This window comes from Coloeus monedula, assembly GCF_965178545.1.
Source record: "Coloeus monedula genome assembly, chromosome: 2".
In the NCBI taxonomy this organism is placed as follows: Eukaryota; Metazoa; Chordata; class Aves; order Passeriformes; family Corvidae; genus Coloeus; species Coloeus monedula.
The window spans coordinates 34,625,218-34,650,818 of record NC_138782.1 but is presented as its reverse complement, the minus strand read 5'-3'; the positions used below and the strand labels follow the sequence as shown (position 1 = coordinate 34,650,818).

The following is a 25,601-nucleotide window of genomic DNA, read 5'->3' as shown; positions in this document are numbered from 1 at the left end:
CAAAAAACTGCTGAGGGGGAGCAAAATGATCTTTGCACCCCAAACAGGGCTGGCAGCCTGCTGTAGGCCTTCTGCTGGGCTGTCCAGGTGTGACGGCAAGGCTCACTTTGTCCTGCCCTGGGGATGCTCTCCCACCTGCTCGGGGGACAACAGTTCAGCAGCTCCCACTGGGTTTGGGCAGCTCTTGCCTGCTGAGGGTCCTGCCAGCTCTGCACCTTTGAATCTGGCTCCATCAAGGAAGAAGCCAGAGCTGGAAGGACAGCCTCTCTCCTGGGAGGTGGAGGTGCCGTGGGGTGCAGGAGGTGGCCAGGTGGCAGGGGGTTGCTGCAGGCAGGTGCTCTCACTGCTGGTTGGCTGCCAGCTTTTCCTGCTCTTCTAGAAGCATCCCCATTTTGGGGACAAGTGAGTGAGGGCTCAGGCTCTCCTTGGGGAAAGGAGTTCTTGTAAAGTGCAGGATGGCATTTGGGGTGGGAGAGTGGTTGAGCTGAGCCCTCCAAGCCCCTTCTGCCTTGCCCCTCACTGCAGGACTGTCTTGAGGACCTCTCAAATAGAATGTAAGCTGTCCCCATCCTTCTCTGGACCTTCAATGCAGGTTTCTCCATGCTCAGCTCCTTTATGTTGTTCCTGGCCTGACTCCTTCTGGGGTCTGCCAGCTCTGAGCTCAGTCCTGGAGCCAGGAATATGAAGCAATGAAGGGGGAATCATCTCCACTCTACATCCCAGCACCCTGGGGGCTGCTGGGGGCAGGTGGCCTCCTGCAGTCCTGCTCTTCCTCTCTGGTGCTGCTCCCCAAGCAGTGACCTTGGAGTAACCATGTGTTATTGGCTGATATGACCCTACCAAGCCCAGGAGAAGGCAGGCTATGGAAAAATTCATCTTACCCCTCTTTCATTCCTTGGCTGTGGGATTCTATCCCCTGGGTTTCCTCCCACGCATTCAGTGAGTCCTTATCTTCAGACTTGTCTGGCTAAGAGCTGTTTTGCTCTGGTCCTGTTTTGCTGTAAGCTCCTCTTTGCTCCCCTCAGCTGCAGACATGAGGGGGAAGTGGGACATGGTCCTGTAGGCTCAGCCCACCCCTCTCGCGTGCTTCAGCTGCTGCCTAAGGTGTGGCCAACCAAGATACCATCAGTGCAGACAGACAGGGATTCCTCTTGAGCAAGCCTGAACACAGAGAGGGCAAAAGCTGCTAATGCAAAAGAGGTGCATCTGACAGCCACATCCTAAGGGGTCTTACCTAAGCGCTGTCCCAGCCCACCAGGGAGCATCCCTCTTCCCACCCGTGTGGAAATAAGCCTGTGGGATAGCCAGGCTGCAGGCAGGCAAGAGCCATAGCTGTGCTTTGTGTTGTGCATGGTTGGGATTGCCTTTGTCCTCTGTGCATGGCTGTCCTGGCATGTGCTGGCCTGTGCCACTACTGCATCAAGACCCAGGCTCCTCTGTGCAAGGAGGACCTGCTTCCAGCTCGGGGCTGCCTCTGGCTGCTCCTTGTGCTCCCAGCTGAATTTTACATTAATGATGTCCGGTTGTTCTCCCCAGGTGTCCTGTAAGGTTTTCTCCACTTGGAAGCGGAAACGTGGTTTCCTCCCATTGTGCTTCTTCCTGCTGCAGCCCCCAGATCGATTCCAGGGAAGCACCCCTTCCCGAAGCACTTCCCCTCCCCGTGGCCCCCAGGCAGCACCTCCACTGGCCATGCTGGCACCCCGGGGCTTGGACCAGCCCTGCAGACATGGGCTGTGAGGGTCTGCTGAGGATGCCAGGCAAGGATGAAGGTTTGGGGTGAGGCACCCCCAGGCTCTCCCCAAACCCATGATGGTCCCTCAGGAAGCCATGGTCAGGTGTTGTGAGCTTGGTATGAGCTGTGAATGCCCACAGTGGGTCACCCTCTGCCCCTTGCCACCTTCTTGCAGTTCCTGGAGGTGCTGAAAGCTGCCTGGAAGCACCAGCCAAGTCCTGGAGATAGTTTCTGCCTGGGCTTGGAGGCTTCTGCAGCTGCACTGAGTGAAGCCCTGAGCAAATCCCTCCCTCTGCCCTTGGGAGAAAGGGTGTTTTAGTAAATTTCCAACAAATGGAGTTTGAAGCTAGCCCTGGAAAAACATGTCTCCTTCCACAGCCTCCCAAGAAGCAGGTCAGGGTTTTGGCTTGTAGGGGATGGTCCTTTCCCTGGGCAGAGCAGCCTAAGTGGGTGCCATCAGAGAAACTAGCTTCTTGGAAGAATCCCGTCTCTGCAAACAATCTCCTGAGATCAGCTTATCTCTCTTCCTCTGACGCCTGCTCATAAATGACGTTCCCCCCCTCCCCAGCTCCTGCCCTCCCCCAGGCGCTTGTATCTCCTCCTGCATCCCCAAACCACCAGCCCTGGAGCAGGCAACGGCTCCAATATTTGTGGGGCTTTTCCTACCTCTCCCAAGGCTGCGTTGTCCCTGCATCGTCCTGTGGCCTGAAGTGACAAGGAGCAAGGGGCTGGGACCACCCTACCTTTCTGGTAAGCTTGTTGTGACATTACAATGTCCCCCTGCAGAGTCTGATGGGATGCTGGGTGGGAGCACCCATCTCTGCTCCTGGGGGGTTGTATGGGTGCCTGGAGGGGTTTTCTCTGGCCAGGGACCAGACTGCACCTGACCTTGGGCACTCATCACATGCTGAGGAGAGAGGTGTTTGGGTTCTTCATGGGGCTGCCATCGGTGGCATTTGACCAGTAATAGTCAGGGCTGGGAACCCACGCAGCTGCCCCGCTGGAGAGGTGGATGTCCAGGGCTTCCTGGGACTCAGTAATATCACCTAGGGTAGTTTTAAGACTGGCTCTGCCTTCTACCTGATGGGAAACCTTCAGCGACAGTGCTTGAGTCCCGACAGGCCCTGGGGAATTTGCTGCCCAACTGGATCACTTTACCTGCCAGGGGCAAGGGCCCCCAGGGAGCCTCTCAGGGCTCCTTGAACTCTCCAGATAAGGGACTTCGCAGCTGGTTGGTCTACGCAGTTCAAAACACAGCAGGGCTGAATGCTCCCCCTGCACCACCCGGCATCCGAGATAACAGCAAGTGCTGGGAGCGGCGTCAGTGTCCACAGCTGCTGCTCTGCGAGGAGTTTGTGGTGTCTGCTAGTGCAGCAAGCCTGGAGGCAGAGGGGGTCTAGAGATGCCTCTCCTTTTGTCCTTGGAGGAGTGGAGGGATCGAGGTGAAGCAGGTCAGAAACATTGCCCAGGGACCCTCATTCTGTGGGGTGAGGGTGTTGCACAGAGCACCTTGTAAGAGGTTTTTTCCTGCTGGCCGAGCCCAAGCAAAGCAGTGGACTTTGTCTGCAGACAGCAAGTCAAGGGAGAAGGCAGAAATACCTGCTCCCTCCTGCTCCCCTGCTAAGCTCTCTCCTCAGGATGCAGGCATGGAGTAGGGCTGGGAGAGCAGATGGCATCACAAGGCTGTTTACTGAGAAGCAGAAAGGAGAAGAAGAATATCAACTTGCTGATGGAAACCACTCACAAAGCACTCCAGGACTAGGAAAGCTGCTACAGGACGTTGGACAGATGAGGAATCAGAGAAAGAGAGACCATAGCAGAAAAGACAGATGAAGCTTTTGCCCCTCTGTGAGCTCCACAAGAGCCTGAGCAGTTTCTTCCACCTTCCTTTGGGGAGCTCCTCAGAGCATCTGCAGAGGCAAGGTTAGAAAGCAAAGGTAAACAGCAACAAGTGTCTTGGGCTGGGCAATGTTTCCCAGAAGGAAAGGGAGGATGAAGTGGCTCGCTGTGACTGTGTGGCCTCTAGTCATTCATTCACAACTGCCCCAGCCCCCAGGGACTGGGAGGAGGGAAAGATGACGTTCTTTTCTAAGAAGGGCGGAAGGAACTTCAGGGAAAAGCCGACTGCTGAATCTGCTGCGTGTCCTGGGTGTCTGTGCAGGGACAGGGCCTGTGGGCAGGTGGGGAGGCTCCTGTCGAGGGGCCCCCAGGACTGGAGCAGCACGTCCTAGGGAGTCTGGGCTCAGAGTGCCCACACTGCTTCCAAAAAAAAAAAACCTCCAGTCAGCTTTCAGCCCAGTTTTTAAGGGAACTTGCTGGTCAAGAGGGAAAGTCCTTACTTGGCTCCATAATTAGTATGAAAACAGGAAGGAGGATGTAGGAGTCAGCAGTCAGTTTTTGCAGTGAAAAGATATCTTTGCATTGGTCACATGCTTTTTCAACACATTCATGAGTGACCTGGAAAAGGGAATGAGCAAGGAGATGATAGGGCTTTGCTGAGGTGATTGGATTACTCAGGTTCATGGTGACAAGTGCCAGCTAGGAGGAGTACTGACAACCATTACAACACCAGGCAACTGAAATTCAGTTTAGATAAATATCAAGTGATAGACAAGGGGGGAAGGGAAAAAGCCCCAGATCTGCAAACAAGATTATGCACTGAGCCAGCCATGATCTGGCCACTCACAGCAAGGCCTGGGGCTATTTCAGATAGCTCAGTGTGCATAAAAACACATACTGCATCATCTTTCCCAGTTAAAAAGCAGAAACAAAGCAGGAAAGCCTTGTGCCACTCTTCAAATCGGTGTCTCACCCCCCCACAGTCCCTGTGTGCCCCCAGCATCAGCACCTCTGGAAGGATCGAGAGGAGCCAGGGAAGGTTTGGAGAAAAGCAACAAGGAGGACTGAAGGCATGGAGCCATGCCTGAATGACTAAGTGAGCTAGAATTTCTCGGTTTGGAAAATGTGCTGTTGGGTGGATACAATCCAGGTCTGTAAAGCAGCCACTCCAATGTTCATCCACCCTTTGATGTCGAAGGCAAGGGAGCCCTGGTGAGGCCCTGCATGTGGGGAGAGCTGCTGCCGTCTCTCAGAAGCTCCTGAGTTGAAGGGGTAAGCAGGATTTCACAGAAGTGAAACCCACCATGGCTACAAAACACATGAACATCGTGTCCCTTTCAGCTCAGAGGCTGGGGGAACAGTCAGGCAGTTAGTCCGTACCCGTGCCACATTTACTCTTTCCTAGCATCTGCTTTTGCCCTCTGGTGGAGACCAGCTTGGAGCCAGACCAGCCTCTGCTTTGACTCAAGGCACCTTCCTACCCTTGTTTTGGGAGGGCTTGTGTTTCTCTCAGCACTGCAGTGGTGGCACACAACTCATCTGTCTTGTGAAATACAAGCGTGTGTCCTCGCAGCCAGTGACTGATGGTGGAGGTGGGCAGGACGCTGCCCAGGGCGCTGATTCCCCGCACCCCGGCACAAGGTAGGAGGATCCGCAAGCAGCATGGTCAGAGTTCAGGCACGCATATGAAATCTCATGAAACGGGCAGTCTCATGAGTGCTTCCTATCTTCCAGCTGAGTCATGGCCACCAAGGTTTCGTGTGACTTGCATACCTGTGCTGGGCTTGTTCCATGCCTGCAGATAAACCTTGAGGGGCCCCTGGATCAGCCTTCCTGACAGGAGAACTTCGGTGTTGCCCAGTGGGCAAGCAGATGTAGGGCATGGGGTGAAAGGCTGGTGAGGCAACTGGTCCTGTCCCATCTTGGCCATGCTTGGAGGAAGTACTGACATTATCCCTGCAAAGTGATCCCCTGACAAGTAGTGTCAGGAGGACACAAGGTGCTTGTCATTGAGTCTGCTGGCAACCCCTTGGCTATGGACTGCCAGGACACTTCTACACTTGGTGTGCTGTAAACGGCTTCTCTTTAGAGCTGGTGATTCTGGGTATAATTCCATGGTGCCATAGCATGCCTACATGGCACCAGGGAATTGCTCAAGTGGGAAGCTAAGCATGCACTGCACTCGCCCTTGGCTAAGGCAGCAGAAGCAGGGGAAAAGGAGATGTGGGGAAAGGGAGAGGTAGGGAAGCGTCCAAAGCCAGGTGACAAATGGCTGCCTGCAGGTGTGGCTGTCCTGCAGTGCGGGTTTTTCTGCAGAGGTTAGGCAGCTTTGGTGACAACTGGCCCTGCCGTCAGCTCCCAGGGCTTGGCTGGCAGTGGGGCTGCACGTGGCCACTGAGGGTGTCACTTAGCATCTGTCACAGTCTTTGTGTGGCATGAAAGGACAATTAAAATTGTGCCATCTCTTGTTTGAACCTGCTCAAAGGTTCTAGCCTATGGTTTGTTAAGCCCACTCTTTGTGATCTTGCTTCTTCTGTGGGGGTAAGACAGACTACTCTATGCCCAGGAAGAAAAGGCCAAGGCCCCACATCACTCCTCCTTTTCCCTGTCCCCCAGGATGTGCAGCCACCACCAGCAGAGGCTGGTGGCTGGGCTAAACACTGGCAGACTCCTGCGGGAGGCAGTTGGGGCTGTGCCGGCTGGAAGAGGGGCATCTGTTCCCATGTCCCATCGGGTAGGGCACCTCCCCCCAAGAGGGAGCAGGGTTGCCACCTGTTGTTGGTGTTGATTCCTGTGACCTTTTCTGTTTGTTGTAGGGCTCTTTATAACAGCAGCTGGAAGTGTTTCCCACTGTAATGACTGCTGCCCTTGGCAGGCACTGTCTCTTTGTGGAAAAAATTAGGAGGCATTTAGCGAAGTGAGACAGAAAACAAACAGAGCAGGCAGGAGACTGCGGCCGGGCAGTGCCTGCCAAGAAGGCCGGGCTCCTGACGCAGGGATGTGGGCACTCTCCAGACGGAAGCAGGAGGCGGTGGGAAAGCAGCATGGCGGAGCGCCCTGCCCCAGCACCCCCAGAGTCCTACTCCCGACCCCCCCTGCCTCCTCCCCAACACCCCCGGCTCCTGCCATCCCCTCCACGGCACTCTTGCCTTCCTCCCTTCCCTGGATGCTTGGGCAGCAGGACCTGGGCTGTGTGCCAGCTGTGGTACCCGATACCTCTTCTCCTCCTCCTCCGCGGGTGCCGCTAGACCCACAGGGCTCCAGCCCCCGTGACTTGAGCCAGGGCCCGGCACTCACCCCCAAGAGCGGGGGTGTGGACGCAGGGGGACACACTGCCTTCAAATACTGTGAACACAGGGCTCACCCTGGCTCTGTCCTCTCCCCTCAGGTATGTCTGTGGGGTCAGTCCCTGCCCCTATTTCTTGGGACAGCGATATGACCTGGAGGGGGCTGGAAGGGGGATCAGGGGCTTGGCTGGCAAGGGGAAGCATGTTGAGGGCTTGCTGGGGACCCACGGGGGAAGCTGAGATTTTCTTGCCTATTTTGGGTTGAGATCTGTTTGCTTGGAGACAAGCAATGCCCTGGTGGGGTTTCTGTGTGCAAGGGGATGGCAGTTGTGTTTGCGGACCCCTCTGCTAATCCCGGGTCAGGATGTCTCCTCCCCGCCGAGGCACCGGCAGCCTGCCAGGAGGGGATTTTGGGATGTTTTGTCTGGAAGCCCAGATGGCTCAGAAGGCAAAGGCAGGAGCTGTCGTGGCCCCGAGCTCTCTGTGTGGGAAGGCAGGGGAGCGGTGCTGCAGATGGCTCCGACATAAACAGGGTGGCACCTGCCGGGTTGGCAGAGCCCTCGAGCCTTTGCAGGCATACTTTTGTCCTGCTCTGTCTTTCCCAAGCAGCCCAAGGGGCTTCCAAAATCCCTCTCCACATCCTGCCGCCTATGTTTCGGTTCCGTCACAGCTCAGGCTCCCCAGCCTGCAGGATCCTACCGGGGGAGGAGGCGAGCTGTGCCCAGAACCCCACGGGCAGCTGCGCCAGGGACGGGCTGCGCTGCCTTTAATGCATGCCGGGGCTGGAAGGGACTACAGATCCCAGCATGCTGCTGCCTGTCTCCTCCTCCTCCGCCCTACCTGGCAGGGCGCGGGCAGGGATGCTGCAGGCGGCATTGCAGCGGGCGTCCGCGGGGCATGTCCCAGGGGGGCCGGGGACACGGCGCCGGCAGCCCCGCTGCAGGTGAAGCCCTGCGAGAAGTGCCGGAGCTCCCCATGCTGCGCCGCCCGGACTGGAAAAGGACAAGGCAGGCCTGCGGTTCCTCCGGGCGGCTAATCCCCCTCTGCCTCGGGAAGAGGGGGTGACCGGGGAGGGAAGGTCCCTTCTCGGGGCTCCGGGGGCCGCATCTCTGGGGCTCTCAGAGCGGTGCAGCGCCTGGGCAGGTGGTGACGGGGAAAAAGGAGCGGTGGGCGCCCGGGAGGGGACAGCAGTGCCAGGGACGCCCTTGGCTTTTCAAGGTGACCCAGGAGAGGGCTGTGAGAGCCGCAGGGAAGTGGAATTGAAAACGGGGGATTTGCTGGTTCTGGCCGGAGAGGCTGCTGAATTAAATGTGTCTTTTGTGCCACCGAGCCCCGGGCGTTGGAGGGAGCTGGGGTGGGCAGGGGGGGCAGACACAGCCCACTGCGCACATGCTTCACTCACAGCCCCAGGATTGGGGACAGAGAGCTGCAGGCTCACAAATCCCTTAAGAGCCTGCTGCAGGCAGCTGGGCAGCCAGCATGAGCAGTCTGGGTACCTCGGGAAAGCAGTTTCCTTTCGAAGGGAAGGCTTCGTGTGCCCAGCCAGCAGAATAAGTGTGTGACTGTGTTTTCTGCGTTGGTGTTTGACTCTCAGTACTGTGGAGCACTTAGCTGGCAGCATGGGTTGGGGTTAAAACCAGTGCTGCCCCTGCCTGGCTTGTGTCTCTCACTTTCTCATAAAATCTTCTGTTTGCTTTCCAGACGGAGAGCAGCCACAAGACTTGCTGGGACCTGTGCTGACTCTTGCCACACAAGATGACAGCAAGAGATGGGCCCCAAGATAGGTAATGACGGTTTCTGATGTAGCTATCACATCCAGGATACCAGGAGGTGAGGGAGGACAGGGGGACCCAGCATCTGGGGGTCCCTCTCTCCTGCATGCTTACTGGGCTACCAAGCTGTCCCTTCTTTCTCAGCTTTTCCATAGCAAATGGGCTGAAAACAGTCTCCTGTAAGCATGCCTGGGGAGCCTAACTCCCTCCCATATCTCCTGATGGATGCTGTGTATCTGGCTGCCACATGCCAATGAGCAGTCTCTCCCTGCCTTTGTACCTTCCTGGGGAGGGCCTCCCACAGCCCCTCTGCAGTGCCACATCTATGGCAGCCCAGGCTAGTAAGGGCTGTGGGGCTGGGGCAGGGCAATAAATATTGTCTGGTGCTTCCCACCACAGGGTTAGAAGCAATACCTCTCCCTGACACTGCCCAGCTTCCTCTCTAAAGCACTCTGTCCCGTTCACAGGTACAAGGCTGTCTGGCTGATTTTCTTCATCCTTGGCCTGGGAACTCTGCTGCCATGGAATTTCTTCATGACTGCCAGGGAGGTGAGGGCTTCCCTCCTGCTGTTGTCCATGACACTCATTGTCTCCTGTCATGTCTAGGGACCATGGTGTGGATGTGGAAGCATGGCACAACATGCAGAGGACCACAAGCATGTGTGATCTGGGTGTGATGAGTGGCACTGAGGCAGCAGGAGGGATGGCCATGGGTCTGGACAAAGAATAAGGATGGCCTGGGAAGGGCTCTCAGAATCTCAGCCCCACCAGGCTCCTTCCTTTGCAGTATTTCATCAGCCGCCTTGTGGACCCGGAGGAGACAAGCCACGTCAGGAACCAGACCGGTGAGGCCACCGTCACACCCTCCTACCTGCAGTCTGTGTTTGACAACTTCATGACTCTCTGCGCCATGGTGCCCCTCCTTATCTTCACCTGCCTCAACTCCTTCATCCACCAGCGGTGAGCCCTGCTCTGTCCTTGCCCCTGCCAGCCCCCATAGGTCCACCCAGCCCTGGCCTCTTCTCCTGCCCCAGCACTGAGCCAAGCTACAGCCCATTTGGTCAAGTCTAAGACAAAACACTGGTCTCCTGTCTCAGGGTTTGGCTGGGATTCCCACAGTTAGAGCTTGGTCTCAGCCCCACAGGTTTTTGGGGGGGCTTGGGTTATCCTCACTGAGACCCTCTTTTGTAGGATTCCCCAGCAGATCCGCATCTCGGGCAGCCTGGTGGCCATTGGGCTGGTGTTTTTAGTCACCGCAATCATGGTGAAAGTCCCCATGGAGCCTCTTCCCTTCTTCGTCTTTACCATGATCAGCATTATCTTCATCAACTGTGAGTGAAGCAGTGGGGGAAGGAAAGGGACACAGCCCCATGGCTAGGGCTGATCCCTCTGGGAGAAAAGCATGGACCTCACTGTGGGAGAGCCAGGGAGGAGGGAGACTTGCCTTGCCTTGCCTTGCAGGGCGAGGGCCTTGGCTCCCTGCACAGGTGCAGTCCGTCCTTGTCTCTGGTTTCTCATGTCTGCTCATCTTTCCTGTTTGCAGCCTTTGGCGCCATTCTGCAGGGCAGCCTGTTTGGGCTGGCAGGGCTCCTGCCTGCCAGCTACACAGCCCCCATCATGAGCGGGCAGGGTCTGGCAGGCACCTTCGCTGCTTTGGCGATGATCTTCAGTATTGCCAGTGAGTAATCCCTGCCTCGCAGGTGACAGGGCCTTCCCAGAGCACTGCTGTCACAGGATCTGCTGGGGTCATGCTGTGAGGGAGATGGCAGCAGGGCCTTGCTCCTCTCAGCCCTCATCATCTTCCTTTCCTCTCCCTTCCTGTGCTCTCAGTTGGTGCCCAGCAACCCGACAGCTTCATCGGTTACTTCACCACAGCCTGTGTGACAATCGTGCTGGCAATCATCTCCTACGTAGTTCTGCCTCACATGGTGAGACTGTTGTCCTGGTGGGGAAGCGCCTGGGGACATGGGACCTTTGCACATCCCAGCAGCCCAGGCCCACTAGCAGCCCAGCCTTGGCTCCTACCAGCCTCCAACTCTTGTGTCAGGGCAGGCTCTCCTGTGTCCCAAGGGAGCACTCTGGGATACTTCCCACCACAGATACCCCAGAATACTTGGGGTATCTGAGTCCCTTGGTGAGCAGGAAACCATCAATATTGGACATAACTGGAAGGAATACTTTGCCCATATTGCCCATATCTGCTGTTGTCACATAGCCCCTGGCAGCCTTCTTTCTGCACGCATGAATGAGTCCTCCATGCTGTCTCTCTGCAGGATTTCTTCCGATACTACTCCATGAAGGACAAGACAGAGTACCGCGTGTACAATGCAGAGCTGGAGACCAAGAGAGACCTGATTAAGAAAGGTGAGGGGCTGAGAGAAGGAAGAGAAAAGGGAAAGAGAAAAAGCTTAAAGAAAGAATGAGATGGAAGGACTGAATTAGATCCCAGCTTTGTGGGGTCTGCAATGCCCTACTTGTGTCTCTCCCTGCAGACGAGAATGGGATGGAGCAGAATAACTCAAAGATCATCCCTATCCACAACCCTGATGAGCAGCCCTCTGTCATTGCTATTTTTAAGAAGGTCTGTGAGTTGCCAGCGTCCTGCCCTTCCTTTCGGGATGGGCACAGGTGTAGGAGAGCATGGGGAGAGAAGACCAGCCCTGCACTGGTCTCTTGCCCTGTGTTTGGTACCAGCATTTTTCTTTCATCTGCCTAGCTCTGGGTCATGGCCCTGTCCGTCTGCTTCGTCTTCACTGTCACCATCAGCGTCTTTCCTGCCATCACAGCTAAGGTGTCCACTGTCCTTGGAGAGGGAAACAAATGGGGTAAGTGTGCCAGGGATGGGGGTGAGGTAGGGAAAAACTGAGAACAAGGTAAAAAGAAAGTGGGGCTTGAAGGTATGTGTGGTGGGGTAACCCTGCCTGGATGCCAGGTGCCCACCAAAGCCACTCCAGCACTCCCCTCCAGAACTGGACAGGGGAGAGAAAATAGGACAAAAGGCTTTTGGGTGGAGATAAGGACAGCAAGAAATCACTCACCAATTACTGTCACAGGCAAAACAGACTCAACTTGGGGAAAATTAATTTAATTTATTACCAATCAAATCAGTAGCATAATGAGAAATAAAAACTAAATCTTAAAACACCTTCCATCCACCCCTCCCTTCTTTCCAGGCTTAAGTTTATTCATGACTTCTTTATCTCCTCCCTCTGCAGCAGTGCAGGGGGACAGGGAATGAGGGTTGCAGTCAGTTCATCACACTTTGCTCTGCTGCTGCTTCCTTCTCAGGGGGAGGACACCTCCTACTCTTCCCCTCCTCCAGCATGGGAGGCAGTCCTCCATGAAGTCCAATGTGAGTGCTTCCCACAGGCTGCAGTTCTTCATGAACTGCTTCAGCCTGGGTCCCTTCCATGGGGTGCAGTCCTTTAGGAACAGACTGTTTCAGCATGGGTCCCCTGCAGGGTCACAAGTCCTACCAGCAAACCTGCTTCAGAGTGGGGTCTTGCACAGGCAGCAGGTGGATATCTGCTCACTGTGGACTTCCTTGGGCTGCATGGGGAAAGCCTGCCTCGCCATGGTCTTCACCACAGGCTGCAGGGGAATTTTTGCTCTGACATCTGGAGCACTTTTTCCCCCTCCTTTTCCACTGGCCTTGGTGTCTGCAGAGCTGTTTCTGTCACATATTCTCACTTCTCTCTCTGGCTGCAACTGCACATGTTGAGATTTTTTTTCCCCTTCTTATTGTGTTACCCATATCACCCTACCGCTGTCACTGATGGCCTTGGCCAGTGGTGGGTCTGTCTTGGAGCCATCTGGCATTGGCTCTGTCAGACTTGGGGGAGCTTCTAGCAGCTTCTCAGAAGCCGCCCCTGTAGCTCACCCCCCTACCAAAACCTTGCCACACAAACCAAATACAGAATGCCTGAAGTGAAGAAGGAACCACTGTGCATGACGATTTGGATGCGAACACCAGCCTGGCTGGGAGACCATTCCAGGCCTTAGTGGGAAACTGCTAGGACCTAGGCCTGAAAGTCAGTCTCTGTGCAATGGGTATGAGGGGTTGGGGCACACTAAGCTCATCACTGACCTCCCCCTTCTGCAGGTCTCTACTTCATTCCTGTCTCCTGCTTCCTGCTCTTTAATGTCTTTGACTGGACGGGACGGAGTCTCACTGCCCTCTTCATGTGGGTAAGCATGGGGCAGGGAGCAAATGCCCAGGCAGTGTCCATCCCTAGGTCCCTCAGCCATGGCTCTCAGTGATGCTGCCATCCATGGCTTGGAGCAGGAAGGAGGTGCAGAGCTAACTCCTGCTTTAAGTTCTAAGTGGAGATTGATGGGTTAGAGTCAAGAACCACAGTGTTGTTCTGTCCTCCCACCCCTCTTTCAACATGGCTTGGATGAAGCTGCCTCCTCCATTTCAGCCTCTCTGTAAACAAACCTTCACTCCAGCTATGCAAACGACGAGACAGGATGGCGACAGGGAAAGAGGGTGAAAGACAGGGCAGCCCAAAATAAAACCTCTGGCCTCAGCACAGGACACAGCTGCTTCAAAGACCCTTGTCCTGAGAGCAGGGCAGGGCCATGCCATGTGGGCTACAAAACTGTCCCCTGCCACATCCCCTTGCTCTGATCTCCCCAGAATGGGCAAGGAAGGGGGCTGTCCTGTCTGGGTCTCTTCCTGCCCCTTCACCCACCCTCCAAGTGCTGTTTCCCCCTGTATTGTTCAGGCTGTTTGTTTAGAGAAGCTCCTCAGGACCACGTGCCATATGGGGTCTGCCTGGGCCTGACTTCCGCATGGCCTGGAGCTGCTTCTCCCCTGGCTATCACTGCTTGTTGCCTTTGGTCTTGGCCGTGAGCCGCCTTGCCTGGTGTCCAGGCCACAGCCTCCATGGTGGGAAGACCCAGCAGGAGACATTTCCAAAACAAGGCTGTGTGGAAAGTCTGACTGCATGTGGTTTGGGCCACATTTCCCTGGTTGGGGCCCTGCTCGCTCTTTTTCTCCTCAAGCAGGAGAGGCAACTGCTCTCTCCAGTTTGCCCCATAGACATGGCAGCTGGCCTAACCTCAGCTTCCTCCTGTGTTCATGGAGTTTCCTGTGGCCACGCCAGCCCAGCAGCTCCCAAAGCAGCTGTGGGTCTCACCTCAGACCAGTGAGCCCTGTCATCTACGAACCTGGCACCTCACTGAGGGGACCCCAGAAAGAACGAGGCTCGTTCCAGGGGCTGCCTTGGTCCCAGCTGCAGGGACAACACAGGGGGTGGTACCTCCTTCTTTGTCCCTCAGGACTGTTGCCTCAGTCGCTCAGGAACTCTGGTAGGATCCAAGGAGACTGTAATTTGGTCCGTGCCTTTCCCAGCACATTCCAAAACAACCCCAGCATAATCCCTTTCCCAGATTGCTGGATCTTGCCCTGCTTGGCTGCGGGATGGTGCAGGACGCTGAAAAGCTGGCTAAAGCCCATTTTGCAGGCGGTGAGGTGCCACAGGGGATTTACCTCAGCCACCCTTGTCCTGCACGCTGGCTCACTGCATGAGCGTGCACAAAGCTCTCTTGCCTGCCTGCCTGTTGCCAGCAAGGGCTTAACAGTTGCCCACAAGCCTAGTTCAGTATTTTGGCTCTAGTGCTGCTTCAAGTCACCTGCAACAGGGCTTTCAGACCTAGGAAAACCTACAGCAGGTGGTGATGCTGAGATTTGTTGTGGCAGAGAAAGTCTCTCAGCAGCTTTGCCATCTTTGTGGCTCCTCCACAGCCCTGGCGCAGTAGGGACAGCCTCTGTAGAGCCCCTGCCATGGGATGGGGAATGTCCAGTTCTCAGCTGCTCAGCGATCTGTGTTTTTCTCCCAGCCCGGGAAGGACAGCTGCCTCCTGCCAGTGATGGTGGTCCTCCGTGTCATCTTTGTCCCTCTGTTCATGCTGTGCAACATGCAACCCCGTTACTACCTGCCCGTTGTGTTCTCTCATGACGCCTGGTACATCATCTTCATGATCTTCTTCTCCATCTCCAATGGCTACCTGGCCAGCCTGTGCATGTGCTTCGGGCCAAAGTGAGTGTGAGCTGCGGACAAGGGAAGGGTTGGTTACTCCCCCAGATGCCAGCCCTGGCATGACTCCTGGAGTCTGCCTCTGCCCAGCTTTGGCATCTGGAGAAGAGGCCACAGGCACAGAAGGGAATTGTCACTACCCTCAGTGTCCCATCTCCTAGGCTTGTGCCTCCATATCCTCGGGATGAGGAAGCTATTTGGGCTCTCCATTTTCCCCACCTGCCACGCAGGGGAATGGGCTGGATATAGCGGGGATCTGGAGGGGAGCAAAGCGTGGCACAGCGCCCACAGCAGGGTGAGCGGCCTTGCCCAGCACAGGCAGCACGAGGAGTCCCACAGGGGTCAGAGGGGGATGTCCCTAGTGCTGGCAGCTTCAGGGTGGCCAGCCTGATGCACTTTATGAGCCCACAGCGTGGAGACTTGGAGTTCTTGTGGCTCTGGGAGCCAAGGTGGATTTCTTCTTGCCGTTCCTCTGCTGCAGACGAGCCTCCTAGCTCCACCAAACAGCAGGGCACAGGACATGCATCCTCAGGATGGATCTCTGACACCTGTTTCTCCCCTAGGAAAGTGCTTGTGCACGAAGCAGAGACAGCTGGAGCTGTCATGGCGTTTTTCCTGTCACTGGGTTTGGCCCTAGGAGCTGCCATCTCCTTTCTGGTCCGAATTCTCATCTAGCAGAGGCACACAGAGGGTGCAGGGACACCAAGAGATGGCTCCGCATCCTTCACTGAGGCCCTGGACACCTCAGCACTGTGGGGAAATAACAGCTCACACCTGTCCCTGCCAGATCACACTGCCACAGCAGACATTACACCCAGGGACGGTTCCACTCCTGCAGGGTTGGCCTGGTTCCTGCCATGCTCGGCTGTGTGATGCCTTCAGGCCTACGTGCCTTCTCCTTCCCTGTGTTGTGTGTGTTGCAAGACCCCCCGGGATCTCAGAGAGGTCCAGCTGCTTCCCATGCTGCATAATTTCCCCGGCTCAAGGCCAAAAGCCATTTTCAGCCTCTTTCTCTCTGACAGAGTGAAAGGCTGGTAACCAGTGTTAGTCCTTCTCTTGCCCTTGTCTCCAAAGCACCTAGGAGATTCTCTCCTCTCCTTCTAGGGGGCCTGGAAATACCCCACACCCCTCCTCCTGCTGGTAAGACTTGTAAATGGGGAGGAGAGCCCCAGCCAGCCTTGCCATCCCTGCTCTCTGCTAGACGCACATCCCCCTGCCCAGTGGTATCCCAAGAGTGTAGACATCTGTGTCCCAGCCACAGAAAGAGCCAATGCTGTGGCTAGGCTGAGGGAGGAGGAGGTCTCCACACCCCACCTTCTCCCTCTCTCCTTGCCTCTGTTCCCTTTTTTGTTCTGGTGATTCTGCCATTGTTTTTTTTTCAGCCTCCTGGTTGTGTGACAGGAGGTTCCACTGTGGGCTACAAGAGGAGAGGCAGCAACTCCCTTCCCAACAAAGCTGCTGTCCCTGTCCACCTGTGCTGCAAGGGAGGCCTCACCTCTCCCTTGGCTTTCCTGTCCCTTGTCATGTAAATGTGTCTATACAGTTGCCATTTTCTATAAAAAGACCAAAATGCTCCTTTGGGTATGTGTTTTTGTCTCCATCGCCACAGGGTAGAGGGGCTGTGGAGGGACAAGGGTTGAAGTGAGAAGGCACTGGCTTTTCCTTGGCATGTGGTGGTCCCCTGTAACCAGCATCAGATGTGGAAATGGTGTGGGCATGCCCTGCACAGTCGGGCCCAGCTGTGAGGACACAGCCAGTGTGGGAAGGGGACTGTAGAACCATAAAATCAGAATGGATCAGGTTGGAAGGGGCCTTGAAGATCATCCAGCTCCAAACCCCCTGCCATGGCCCGCGACAACTTCCACTACACCAGGTTACTCGGAGCCCCATCCTGCCTGGCCTTGAACACTTTGAGGTGTGGGGCATACACAGCTTCTCTGGGCAACCTATTCCAGTGCCTCACCACCCTCACAGTAATAAATAATAAATATCTAAACCTTCCCTCTGTTTGAAACCATTCCCCCTTGTCCTACATACGTTTTGTCCCTGTCCATCTTTCTTGTAGGTCCCCTTCAGGTACTGGAAGGCCACAATTAGGTTACACCAAAGCCTTCTCCAGGCTGAACAATACCAATTCTTTACTTGTAGGAGAGGTGCTCCATCCCTCTGATCATGTTGGTGTTCCTCCTCTGGACTATCTCCAGCAGGTCCAAGTCCTTCCTCTGCTGGGGACCCCGGAGCTGGATGCAGCACTGCAGTGGGGTCTCACCAGAGCACAGCAGAGGGACAGAAAACCGTCCCTTACCCTGCTGGCCACACTGCTTTGGATGCAGCCCAGGACACGATTGTCTTTCTGAGCTGTGAGTGCTCATGGTGAACTCATAGCCAGTCTCTCATCCATCAGCACCCCGGGGATGCTGCCCTCGACGTACACGAGGGAACCACCGACACCTCTGATAAAGAGCAGATGCACCTTCACATTTTGTGGTGCAGTGACCTGCAGCACAGCACCTGGGAGCTTTCCTTGTGCCTGGGAACAGCCGGAGTGCCCCCTCCTGCTCTTGGGGTGAACTACACCTGTCTGCCAGTGGGAATCCCCCTCCCTCTGTCCCACATCATTCACAGCCATCACCTCCTTGCACCACTAGGCATCAAAACCCATGTGGGGGCTCGGGTCCCCTCATCGCAATTCAGCTTCCTTTGCTGGTCAGGACTTTTGTACCCACAGCCTCAACACAAGAATCACAGAATGGGTCAGGTTGGAAGGGACCACAGTGGCTCACCTGGTCCAACCTCGCTGCTCATGCAGAGCCATCCTAGAGCACATGGCACAGGATTGTGTCCAAACAGTTCTCGAGTATCTCCACTGAGGGAGACTCCACAGCCTCTCTGTTGTGGCAATCTGTTCCAGTGCTGGGTCACCCACACAGTAAAGAAGCTCTTCCTCGTGTTCAGGTGGAACTTTCTGTGCATCAGTTTCTGCCCATTGCCTCCTGTCCTATTGCTGGGCACCACCGAGCAGAGCCTGGAAACATCCTCTTGGCACCTCCCTTGAGATACTCATAGACATTGATGAGCTCCCCTCTCAGTCATCTCGAGGCTGAATAAGCCCAGCTCCCTCAGCCTTTCCTCTTAAGAGAGTTGCTCCAGTCCCTTAGTAATATTGTTACCCTCCTGGACCGGCTCCAGGGGCTTCCATGTCTCTCCTGTACTGAGGGGCTCAGAACTGGACAGAGTACTCCAGATACTGGAACGGTAAGGCTTAAGATTGATTTATCTTATTATTTCCCTTGGACAATGAAAAGACAACATCTCCAAACACGGCTTTACAACGGGGCCCCGGGCCTACCCTACACTCGGGCCCGGACACCTTCTGTCCCCGCCCCCTCTCTGCTGTGCTGCGGTTACACGCAGCCCCAGGCCGGCACACCTACGCGGCTCCCGGCCTCGGGGGGAGCTGCAGGAGGAAGCTGGGGAGTGCGGATTCCCGGTTCCCTGCCCCAGCCATGGAGCCGAAGAGGCGCCACCGTAACCCCTGTGGAATACTCTGGAAGTGCTTTTTCTGCCCGTAGCTGTATTCCTCCGCGACGGGGCACGGAAAAGAGTTCCCCGCCGGGGCTCTTCACCGCCCCTCGCCGTGGCGCTCAGAGGTCCCGGTCCTGCGACCCTCCGAGCGTCGCGGCGAAGAGCGGCGGGGAGCCCCAGCTGGTGACCGCACAGCAGCTGCATGAAGCCGAGCATTCATTGCACGCCCGCCCCCGCCATGGCCGCCGCTAAACGGCAATACCGATGCCTCCCATACACCCTCCATCTGTGGTTCGCTGACCAAGACCCCTTTAAGGCGGAAGGATACAATTAGCCTCCCCGCTCCGTGCCTATAAAAGCCGGCCGGGGAAGAGTGTAGCTCTTTTGCCGGTCCCTCACGCCCGAGACGGTAGGGGCAGAATGCGGGATGGGGCTGGGCCCGGGGTGGGCCTGGGCCTGATGCTCCTACCGCCCCCTCCCTGGTGCTCGTGCCCTGAAAATGCGCTAAAAATAGGCCTGTGTTTGCCTTGTAGATGCCCGAGAAAGTGCAGCACGAGGAGGAGGATGCGGAGACCTTCGCCTTCCAGGCGGAGATCGCCCAGCTCATGTCGCTCATTATCAACACTTTCTATTCCAATAAGGAGATCTTCCTGCGGGAGCTCATCTCTAACGCCTCCGACGTGAGCCCGGGCCGGGAGTGGGCTCCTTCCTGTGCCGAGGGGCTCGGGGTCGGGCTGGTGCCCTGCCGGGGGTGCCCGGGGAGAGGCCGATTCCTGGCTCTCCGGGAAGGCTTCTGCAGGGGAGGGACGGAGGCGGCTGTCGAGTAGGGAGGCCATGTCGAGCATCCCTCTCTCTCCTAGGCCCTGGATAAGATCCGCTATGAGAGCCTGACCGACCCCTCAAAGCTGGACAGTGGGAAAGACCTGAAGATTGACATCATCCCCAGCCCCCGGGACCGCACACTAACCCTGGTGGACACTGGCATAGGGATGACAAAAGCAGACCTCATCAACAATCTGGGCACCATTGCCAAATCCGGGACCAAAGCCTTCATGGAAGCTCTGCAGGTGGGTTGCTTTTGGCTGTGTGGGTTCCTTGGGGCCTGAGTCACAGGCTGGCACTGAACATACTACTACTAATAATAATAAATAAATAATTAAAAGGCCCCACTGCCTTGTTTGCTGTGGGAACTGTTTGCCTACCCAAGTGTGCTTCCCCTACCTTTCCAGCAGCAGGGAGGAGCTGAGGGTAGAGCTGGTTGCCTGTTGGCACTTGCATGTTCTTCTCCATGTGCTTGACCCAGTTCTTTGCTGCTGTGAATCAGTCACAGACATTTTCTATCTCCACGCTGGTCTTAGCAGTTGCTCTCTGCTTTCACAGGCTGGCGCAGACATCTCCATGATCGGGCAGTTCGGTGTGGGTTTCTATTCTGCCTATCTGGTGGCTGAGAAGGTGGTTGTCATTACCAAGCACAATGATGATGAGCAGTATGCTTGGGAGTCATCAGCTGGGGGCTCATTCACTGTCCGAACTGACCATGGTGCGTACTGTACAAAAAACCAAGCATGTTTTCCGGAGGCACCCCTTTTGCTGGTGCTCCCTAGAGCCGTGCTGCATTGTCAGTCACACTGGTTAATGCTGGGTATCCTCTAATGTTTAGGTTCAAGGAGCTGGCCCTGCGTGCTGTCTGCCCTGGAACACTGATGTTTCTCTCTCCACACTGCAGGTGAGCCCATTGGACGTGGCACCAAAGTGATCCTGTACTTGAAGGAGGACCAGACTGAGTACTTGGAGGAGCGTCGTGTGAAAGAGGTGGTGAAGAAGCACTCCCAGTTCATTGGCTACCCCATCACGCTCTATGTATGTAAGGATAGGACTGTGGGGACCAACTGGAAAGCTGGAGGCAGGGGTGGGTGGTGCTGGGAACACAAGCACAGAAAAGGCCCGGTGTACAATCCCTTCTGGTCTATTCTATAGTTCCTGCGTGTTGGGTACTGAGCAGTGGTGCTCTCGCTTCTGTGGCCAAAGGATTTGAGGCTGGGGGCTTACTGGAGGTTGAGGAGGTGGGTAGCCAGCCACACTAAAGGCCTTTGGTCTCCGCAGCTGAGGATCATCTTAAACCAGCCATGGAAAAAGGAGGGTTTCTTGCTGCTTGTCTCTTCTCAGACACAGCTTTTGGTTGCATGATGAGGGGCTTTTGAGGACTGCTACCAAGAGAAGCTTTGATTCCAGATGATGCATTTGTTTGGCCTTGGAGGACACCATTTTTCTCACCTGGAGCAAAAGGATTCTTTGTAACTTTGGGTTAAACCTGACTATTGCTTGTTTCTTTCTCCACAGCTGGAGAAGGAGCGTGAGAAAGAGATCAGTGATGATGAGGCAGAGGAGGAGAAAGATGAGAAGGAGGAAGAGTCAGTGTCCAAAGATGAAGAGAAACCCAAAATTGAGGATGTGGGCTCTGATGAGGAGGAGGAAGGAAGCAAAGGCAAGAAGAAAAAGACGAAGAAAATCAAGGAGAAATATATTGACCAGGAGGAGCTGAACAAGACCAAACCAATTTGGACCCGCAACCCTGATGACATCACCCAGGAGGAGTATGGCGAGTTCTACAAGAGCCTCACCAATGACTGGGAGGACCACTTAGCTGTCAAGGTGGGTGCTGGGCTACCCTGCCTTCCAGGCAGAGGCAGAGGGCCCCTTTCCAGCTCTTATCTAGAGTCACCACATGGTTTTGCCTCTGTGGGACTGAACACTCTCGGGCCACTCGGTGATGGAGCAGCCTGCACTGTGGCTCCCATGCAGGTGGAAGGATTGGCAGTGCCAGTCCATAAGCAAGACAGGAGGGTGTGGGATCTCACAGAAGCAGTGGCTTCTCTGTCCGAGCCTGCTGGATGCCAGAGAACCTTGGCACATAGGGGATAGTGGGCCTGAGCAGGAGGAAATACAGGCTGCTTGGGTGCTAGAGATGCTGCTGTGCCCCCTTGCCAGCCCCAGTGCTGAGGAATGGCCTTTCAGCGTCCCTACAGTGGGAACTGGGGAAGGGGGTAGAAGTGAAGCACCCCAGCAGCTGTTGTATTTTCCCATCTCCACAGCACTTCTCCGTGGAAGGGCAGCTGGAGTTCAGGGCTCTGCTTTTCATCCCGCGCCGTGCCCCTTTTGACCTCTTTGAGAACAAGAAGAAGAAGAACAACATTAAGCTGTATGTGAGGCGTGTCTTCATCATGGACAGCTGTGACGAGCTCATCCCTGAATACCTGAGTAAGAGCCCCCTGCCTCAGCCTCCCAGCGCAGAGCTGGCATCCCCACAGCCTGTGGTACCACTTCCAGTACAAAGGGACTGGATGAGGCACTAGCTGGTGTGGTGCATAGCAGTCAGTGTTTTAGCTTTTTTCTTGCTGTGTATAAGCTCAGAATCCTTAACCTGACGCCCGTTTTCGTCCCCCCTACTCAGATTTCATCCGGGGTGTTGTGGACTCAGAGGACCTGCCTCTGAACATTTCTCGTGAGATGCTCCAGCAGAGCAAGATCCTCAAAGTGATCCGCAAAAACATTGTGAAGAAATGCTTGGAGCTCTTCTCTGAGCTGGCAGAGGACAAAGAGAACTACAAGAAATTTTACGAGGCTTTTTCCAAGAATCTGAAGGTGAGCTGGGCACCCTACACCTGGAGGAGGGAAGGGCCCATGATCCATCTGCCTGAGGAGCAATCTTGTTCCTATGCTGTGTTTCCTCTGCATGGATGTTAGGATAAAGGGAGTGGGTCTTACGAATGCCTCTGAGTGTCTTTGCGGGCAGCTGTCCCCTCTGGCTGCCCTAGGCCAAAATGATCAGGAGGTGGGCAGATGGCTGTGCCTTAGGGGTGGCCACGTGCATCCAAGTCCTATCCTGAAGACTTCATGCATCTCTTCTGCCCCCAGCTGGGCATCCATGAGGACTCCACCAACCGAAAACGCCTCTCGGAGCTGCTGCGGTACCACACGTCCCAGTCAGGCGATGAGGTGACTTCGCTTTCAGAGTACGTGTCCCGTATGAAGGAGAACCAGAAGAGTATCTACTATATCACAGGTGAGCCACAGCTTCTCTCAGCCCTAGCAAAGTAGAGGCAGGTAACCTGTGTACAAACCCTAATTTAAAACTTCCTGCTGCCTTCAGCAGGCCATCCCTGCTGAATTACAGCTCATTCCTGGGGGCTGGGGAAAGGCCACCAGGCCTAGAACCGTGGCTGCTGCCAGTTTTATGTTAGGGGTCCCAGGCAACTGGTGCTGTTTGTCCTGCTGTAACCAGCTCTTACATCTTGGTGATGTTTCATTTCTACCCTCCACAAACACAGGGGAGAGTAAGGAGCAGGTTGCTAACTCGGCCTTTGTGGAGCGTGTGCGGAAGCGTGGCTTTGAGGTGGTATACATGACAGAGCCCATTGATGAGTATTGCGTGCAGCAGCTCAAGGAGTTTGATGGCAAGACCCTGGTATCAGTCACCAAAGAGGGGCTGGAGCTGCCTGAGGACGAGGAGGAGAAAAAGAAGATGGAGGAGAGCAAGGCCAAGTTTGAGAACCTCTGCAAACTTATGAAGGAGATCCTGGACAAGAAGGTGGAGAAGGTGAGATGGGCAGGGAGCTTAGCCCTGGGCTGGAGGGAGGAGGGCTGGGCCCTCCGTGCTGCAGGTGAGGGCCCCCGCTCAATGCATGCCTCTCATCTCCTGCAGAGGAGCCGCTAAAGGAGACTGGAGGTCCCAGCATGCACCATCTTGCTCTAAGCAGCCAGGCTGCAGGCGAGGGGCACTGACCCAAATACGTGCATTAATGGGAGAGGGTAAGTGTGGGAAACATGCAGTGGGTGCTCTAAGTGCTGGCTGAGCTGCCCAGATTAGTCTGTGCAGCAGTCCTGGAGCTGCTTGGAGCATCTCTGCTTGCTTCAGGGTGTCCCCAGGTGAACCAGGGGCAAAGACTTGGGCTGTAGTGTGCTGTGGCTGGGCCCAGTCCAGGGCTTATGGGAGCCTTGCTCAGCTAACCCTTGGCTGTGTTGGTAGGTCACCGTTTCAAACCGGTTGGTCTCGTCTCCCTGCTGCATCGTCACCAGCACCTACGGTTGGACAGCCAACATGGAGCGCATCATGAAGGCTCAGGCACTGCGGGACAACTCTACCATGGGCTATATGATGGCCAAGAAGCACCTGGAGATCAACCCTGACCACCCAATTGTGGAAACCCTTCGCCAGAAGGCTGATGCTGACAAGAATGACAAAGCTGTTAAAGATCTGGTGGTGCTACTCTTTGAGACTGCTCTGCTGTCCTCTGGCTTCTCCTTGGAAGATCCCCAGACCCACTCCAACCGCATCTACAGGATGATCAAACTTGGGCTTGGTGAGTATCTGCAACCTCTCAAGCTTGGAGCAGGCCTGAAAGCCAGGTTAACTGGTCAGGCTAATGTCTTGGGGCAGGGCGAGGCCAGTAAGTGAGCTATGCTGGTGTGATGTGCCAAAGTGGCTCTGTACATAAGGTGGCCAGGAGAAAGTGTAAACCTGGAACAAGGTATTTCAGGAGGGCTCTGGGTGGACTGCCCCATCTTCCACAACACCAGGAGCCACCACCAGGATGCTCAGATGACAAGCTGAGGCTTTTTATTCCTTCAGAGTAAGTGTGAAATGTCTGTCATGAGTGATGTGACCCATCTGCTGAAACAGCTTGTGCTTGCGCACAGCCTTTTCCTCCAAATTCACTATTTAGCTACAAATATAAGTCAGAAGGTGCTGTGGCTTGGCACAACTAAGTTAGTAACTCTGTGTTGTCTAGTCTCAGTAGGAGTAGGGTCTTCTACTAGTCAAATTGCAGGTAAGGGGGCTGTATGATGGTGCAATTTTCTGTTCAGGGTACACTGAAACAGCAACCTGTAGTGTTGGAAACTGATGAGCTCTAGAGTCTTGCAACTGATTTAGTTGTGACTTGACAAGATTTACTGCATTTTTTTCCTAGAGAAATATTCATGGCTTAAACCACGTTCTCCTGGCTTAAACTCCAGGGTTTTGTGATGCTGGGTGACAAGTCTTTTGTAGTTAATCTCTACTGGCTAAGGAGTGCGCTCTAATGGCACAGGTAGTATCCATATACTAGTGTAGATGTTACTGGGAAGATGCTACTGATACAGGATTAATGCTGGAGTTGACAATAACTTGTAACAATGTTGACTTGCATTCTATGAAGTTTTCAGCCTGGAGGAAAGGAGACTGAGGGGTGACCTCACTGCAGCATACAGCTTCCTCACAAGGGGAAGCAGAGGGGCCTGCATTGCTATCTTCTCTCTGGTGACCAGTGACAGGACCTGAGGGAATGTCATGAAACTGTGTCAGGAGAGGTTTAGGTTGGATATTAGGAAAAGGTTTCTTACCCAGAGAGTGGCTGGCCAAGAAACAGACTCCCCAGAGGAATGGTCACAGCACCAAGCCTGCCAGCATTCAGTAAGTGTTTGGACAACACTCTGAGGCACAGGGTGTGATTCTTTGGAGCTGTCATGTGTAGAGCCAGGAGCTGGGCTTCAGCAATCCTTGTGGGTCCCTTCCAAATCAGAATATTCTATGATTCTGTGAACTACTGGATGCTAATAGCCCAATTCTTCAGGCTGGGGGCAGGAGCCAGGTTTATTCAGGGAGAGGCTGAACATCTGGGATCAGGTGTCATTTGGGGGCCTTACCTCTTCCTTTCCTCCCCTCTCCCAGGCATTGATGAAGATGAGATAACTGCAGAGGAGCCCAGTGCAGCTGTCCCTGAGGAAATTCCCCCTCTGGAGGGAGATGAAGATGCGTCCCGCATGGAAGAGGTAGACTAAAGGAGGAAGGCTCTTCCTTCACCTGCCAGACCTCTGTATCACGTCTGCTTAGAAGATGGTCTGCTCCCACCAGCTGCTACTGACTCCTTGGTGGTGTCTATTATTTTGGCTCTGTTTGGTTGGGGTTGTTTTTGGCAGGGTGCAGGAGGGCATGATTCCCTGTTTGTTAGTAGTGATTCAGGTAGCCTGAGGCCTGTCTGTTCTGTGTCTTTCTGCTTGTGTAGGAACAGCTGATGGGGAGTGGAGGTGTGAGGAGGCATCAGGCTTCTCCTCTCCCCCTCATGGAGTGTCCCATGTTACCAGTAGGCATCAAACACTGTCCTTATTCCATTGGGGTGGGAGAGCCCTTCCTCTGAGCTGCTGCCTCCTTGAAGCCCCAGGATAGCATAATGTATTTTGGCTGGGTTTTGTTTAATTATTTTTCTGGTTTTTTGTTCTACTGGAATTAAAGAATTGATGATTTACATGGCGGGGTCCCTTGTGTTTCATGCCTACTCTAATGAGGAAAGTGTCTCAGCCTGTGCCTGAGGGCATTGGACTGTTGGTCTCTCCTGTGCCCTGACTGCTTTTCTGAGCCCTGCCTTAG

At 55.0% G+C, this 25,601-nt stretch overlaps 2 protein-coding genes across 8 annotated transcripts in view; both read left to right on the top strand.

Moving 5' to 3' along the window:
* SLC29A1 (solute carrier family 29 member 1 (Augustine blood group)) overlaps positions 1 to 16,244 on the top strand; it is a 33,916-nt gene extending 17,672 nt beyond the window's left edge. For 4 of the 6 annotated variants that reach the window (XM_082302803.1, XM_082302804.1, XM_082302807.1 and 1 more), the window contains 12 exons: positions 8,560 to 8,642; positions 9,098 to 9,179; positions 9,418 to 9,590; positions 9,822 to 9,961; positions 10,174 to 10,308; positions 10,461 to 10,558; positions 10,904 to 10,994; positions 11,123 to 11,211; positions 11,347 to 11,455; positions 12,733 to 12,818; positions 14,475 to 14,674; positions 15,235 to 16,244. In XM_082302803.1, the coding sequence (XP_082158929.1) occupies positions 8,614 to 8,642; positions 9,098 to 9,179; positions 9,418 to 9,590; positions 9,822 to 9,961; positions 10,174 to 10,308; positions 10,461 to 10,558; positions 10,904 to 10,994; positions 11,123 to 11,211; positions 11,347 to 11,455; positions 12,733 to 12,818; positions 14,475 to 14,674; positions 15,235 to 15,346 (1,344 nt within the window). In that variant the 5' untranslated portion in view covers positions 8,560 to 8,613 and the 3' untranslated portion in view covers positions 15,347 to 16,244. Of the gene's footprint in view, positions 1 to 3,633; positions 3,656 to 6,611; positions 6,960 to 8,559; positions 8,643 to 9,097; positions 9,180 to 9,417; positions 9,591 to 9,821; positions 9,962 to 10,173; positions 10,309 to 10,460; positions 10,559 to 10,903; positions 10,995 to 11,122; positions 11,212 to 11,346; positions 11,456 to 12,732; positions 12,819 to 14,474; positions 14,675 to 15,234 lie in introns of those variants that run through there. The other 2 variants (XM_082302808.1, XM_082302805.1) reach the window with 2 other exon arrangements.
* Positions 16,245 to 18,535: 2,291 nt separating this feature from the next.
* Positions 18,536 to 25,479, top strand: HSP90AB1 (heat shock protein 90 alpha family class B member 1). Of its 2 annotated transcripts, none has more exons than XR_014226242.1 (12): positions 18,536 to 18,605; positions 18,730 to 18,876; positions 19,057 to 19,263; positions 19,577 to 19,736; positions 19,923 to 20,056; positions 20,537 to 20,848; positions 21,289 to 21,454; positions 21,648 to 21,838; positions 22,112 to 22,259; positions 22,525 to 22,793; positions 22,899 to 23,005; positions 23,223 to 23,328. XR_014226242.1 is itself a non-coding variant. In XM_082276837.1 (12 exons), the coding sequence occupies exons 2-12, from the start codon at positions 18,730 to 18,732 to the stop codon at positions 25,013 to 25,015; spliced, it is 2,178 nt and encodes a 725-aa protein (XP_082132963.1). In that variant the 5' UTR covers positions 18,536 to 18,605; the 3' UTR covers positions 25,016 to 25,479. The 2 variants fall into 2 exon arrangements, 1 of the variants encoding a protein (XP_082132963.1); XM_082276837.1 differs by lacking the exon at positions 22,899 to 23,005 and adding an exon at positions 24,906 to 25,479 and having other exon boundaries at positions 23,223 to 23,556.
* The last annotated feature ends 122 nt before the right edge of the window (positions 25,480 to 25,601 follow it).

Coding starts and splice junctions, on each gene's coding strand:
- HSP90AB1 (XM_082276837.1), top strand. CDS start 18,730: ATGCCCGAGAAAGTGCAGCACGAGGAGGAGGATGCGGAGACCTTCGCC. Junction 20,057..20,536: donor GCTACCCCATCACGCTCTAT/GTATGTAAGGAT, acceptor CTTTCTCCACAG/CTGGAGAAGGAGCGTGAGAA. Junction 21,455..21,647: donor GCTCATCCCTGAATACCTGA/GTAAGAGCCCCC, acceptor CCCCCTACTCAG/ATTTCATCCGGGGTGTTGTG.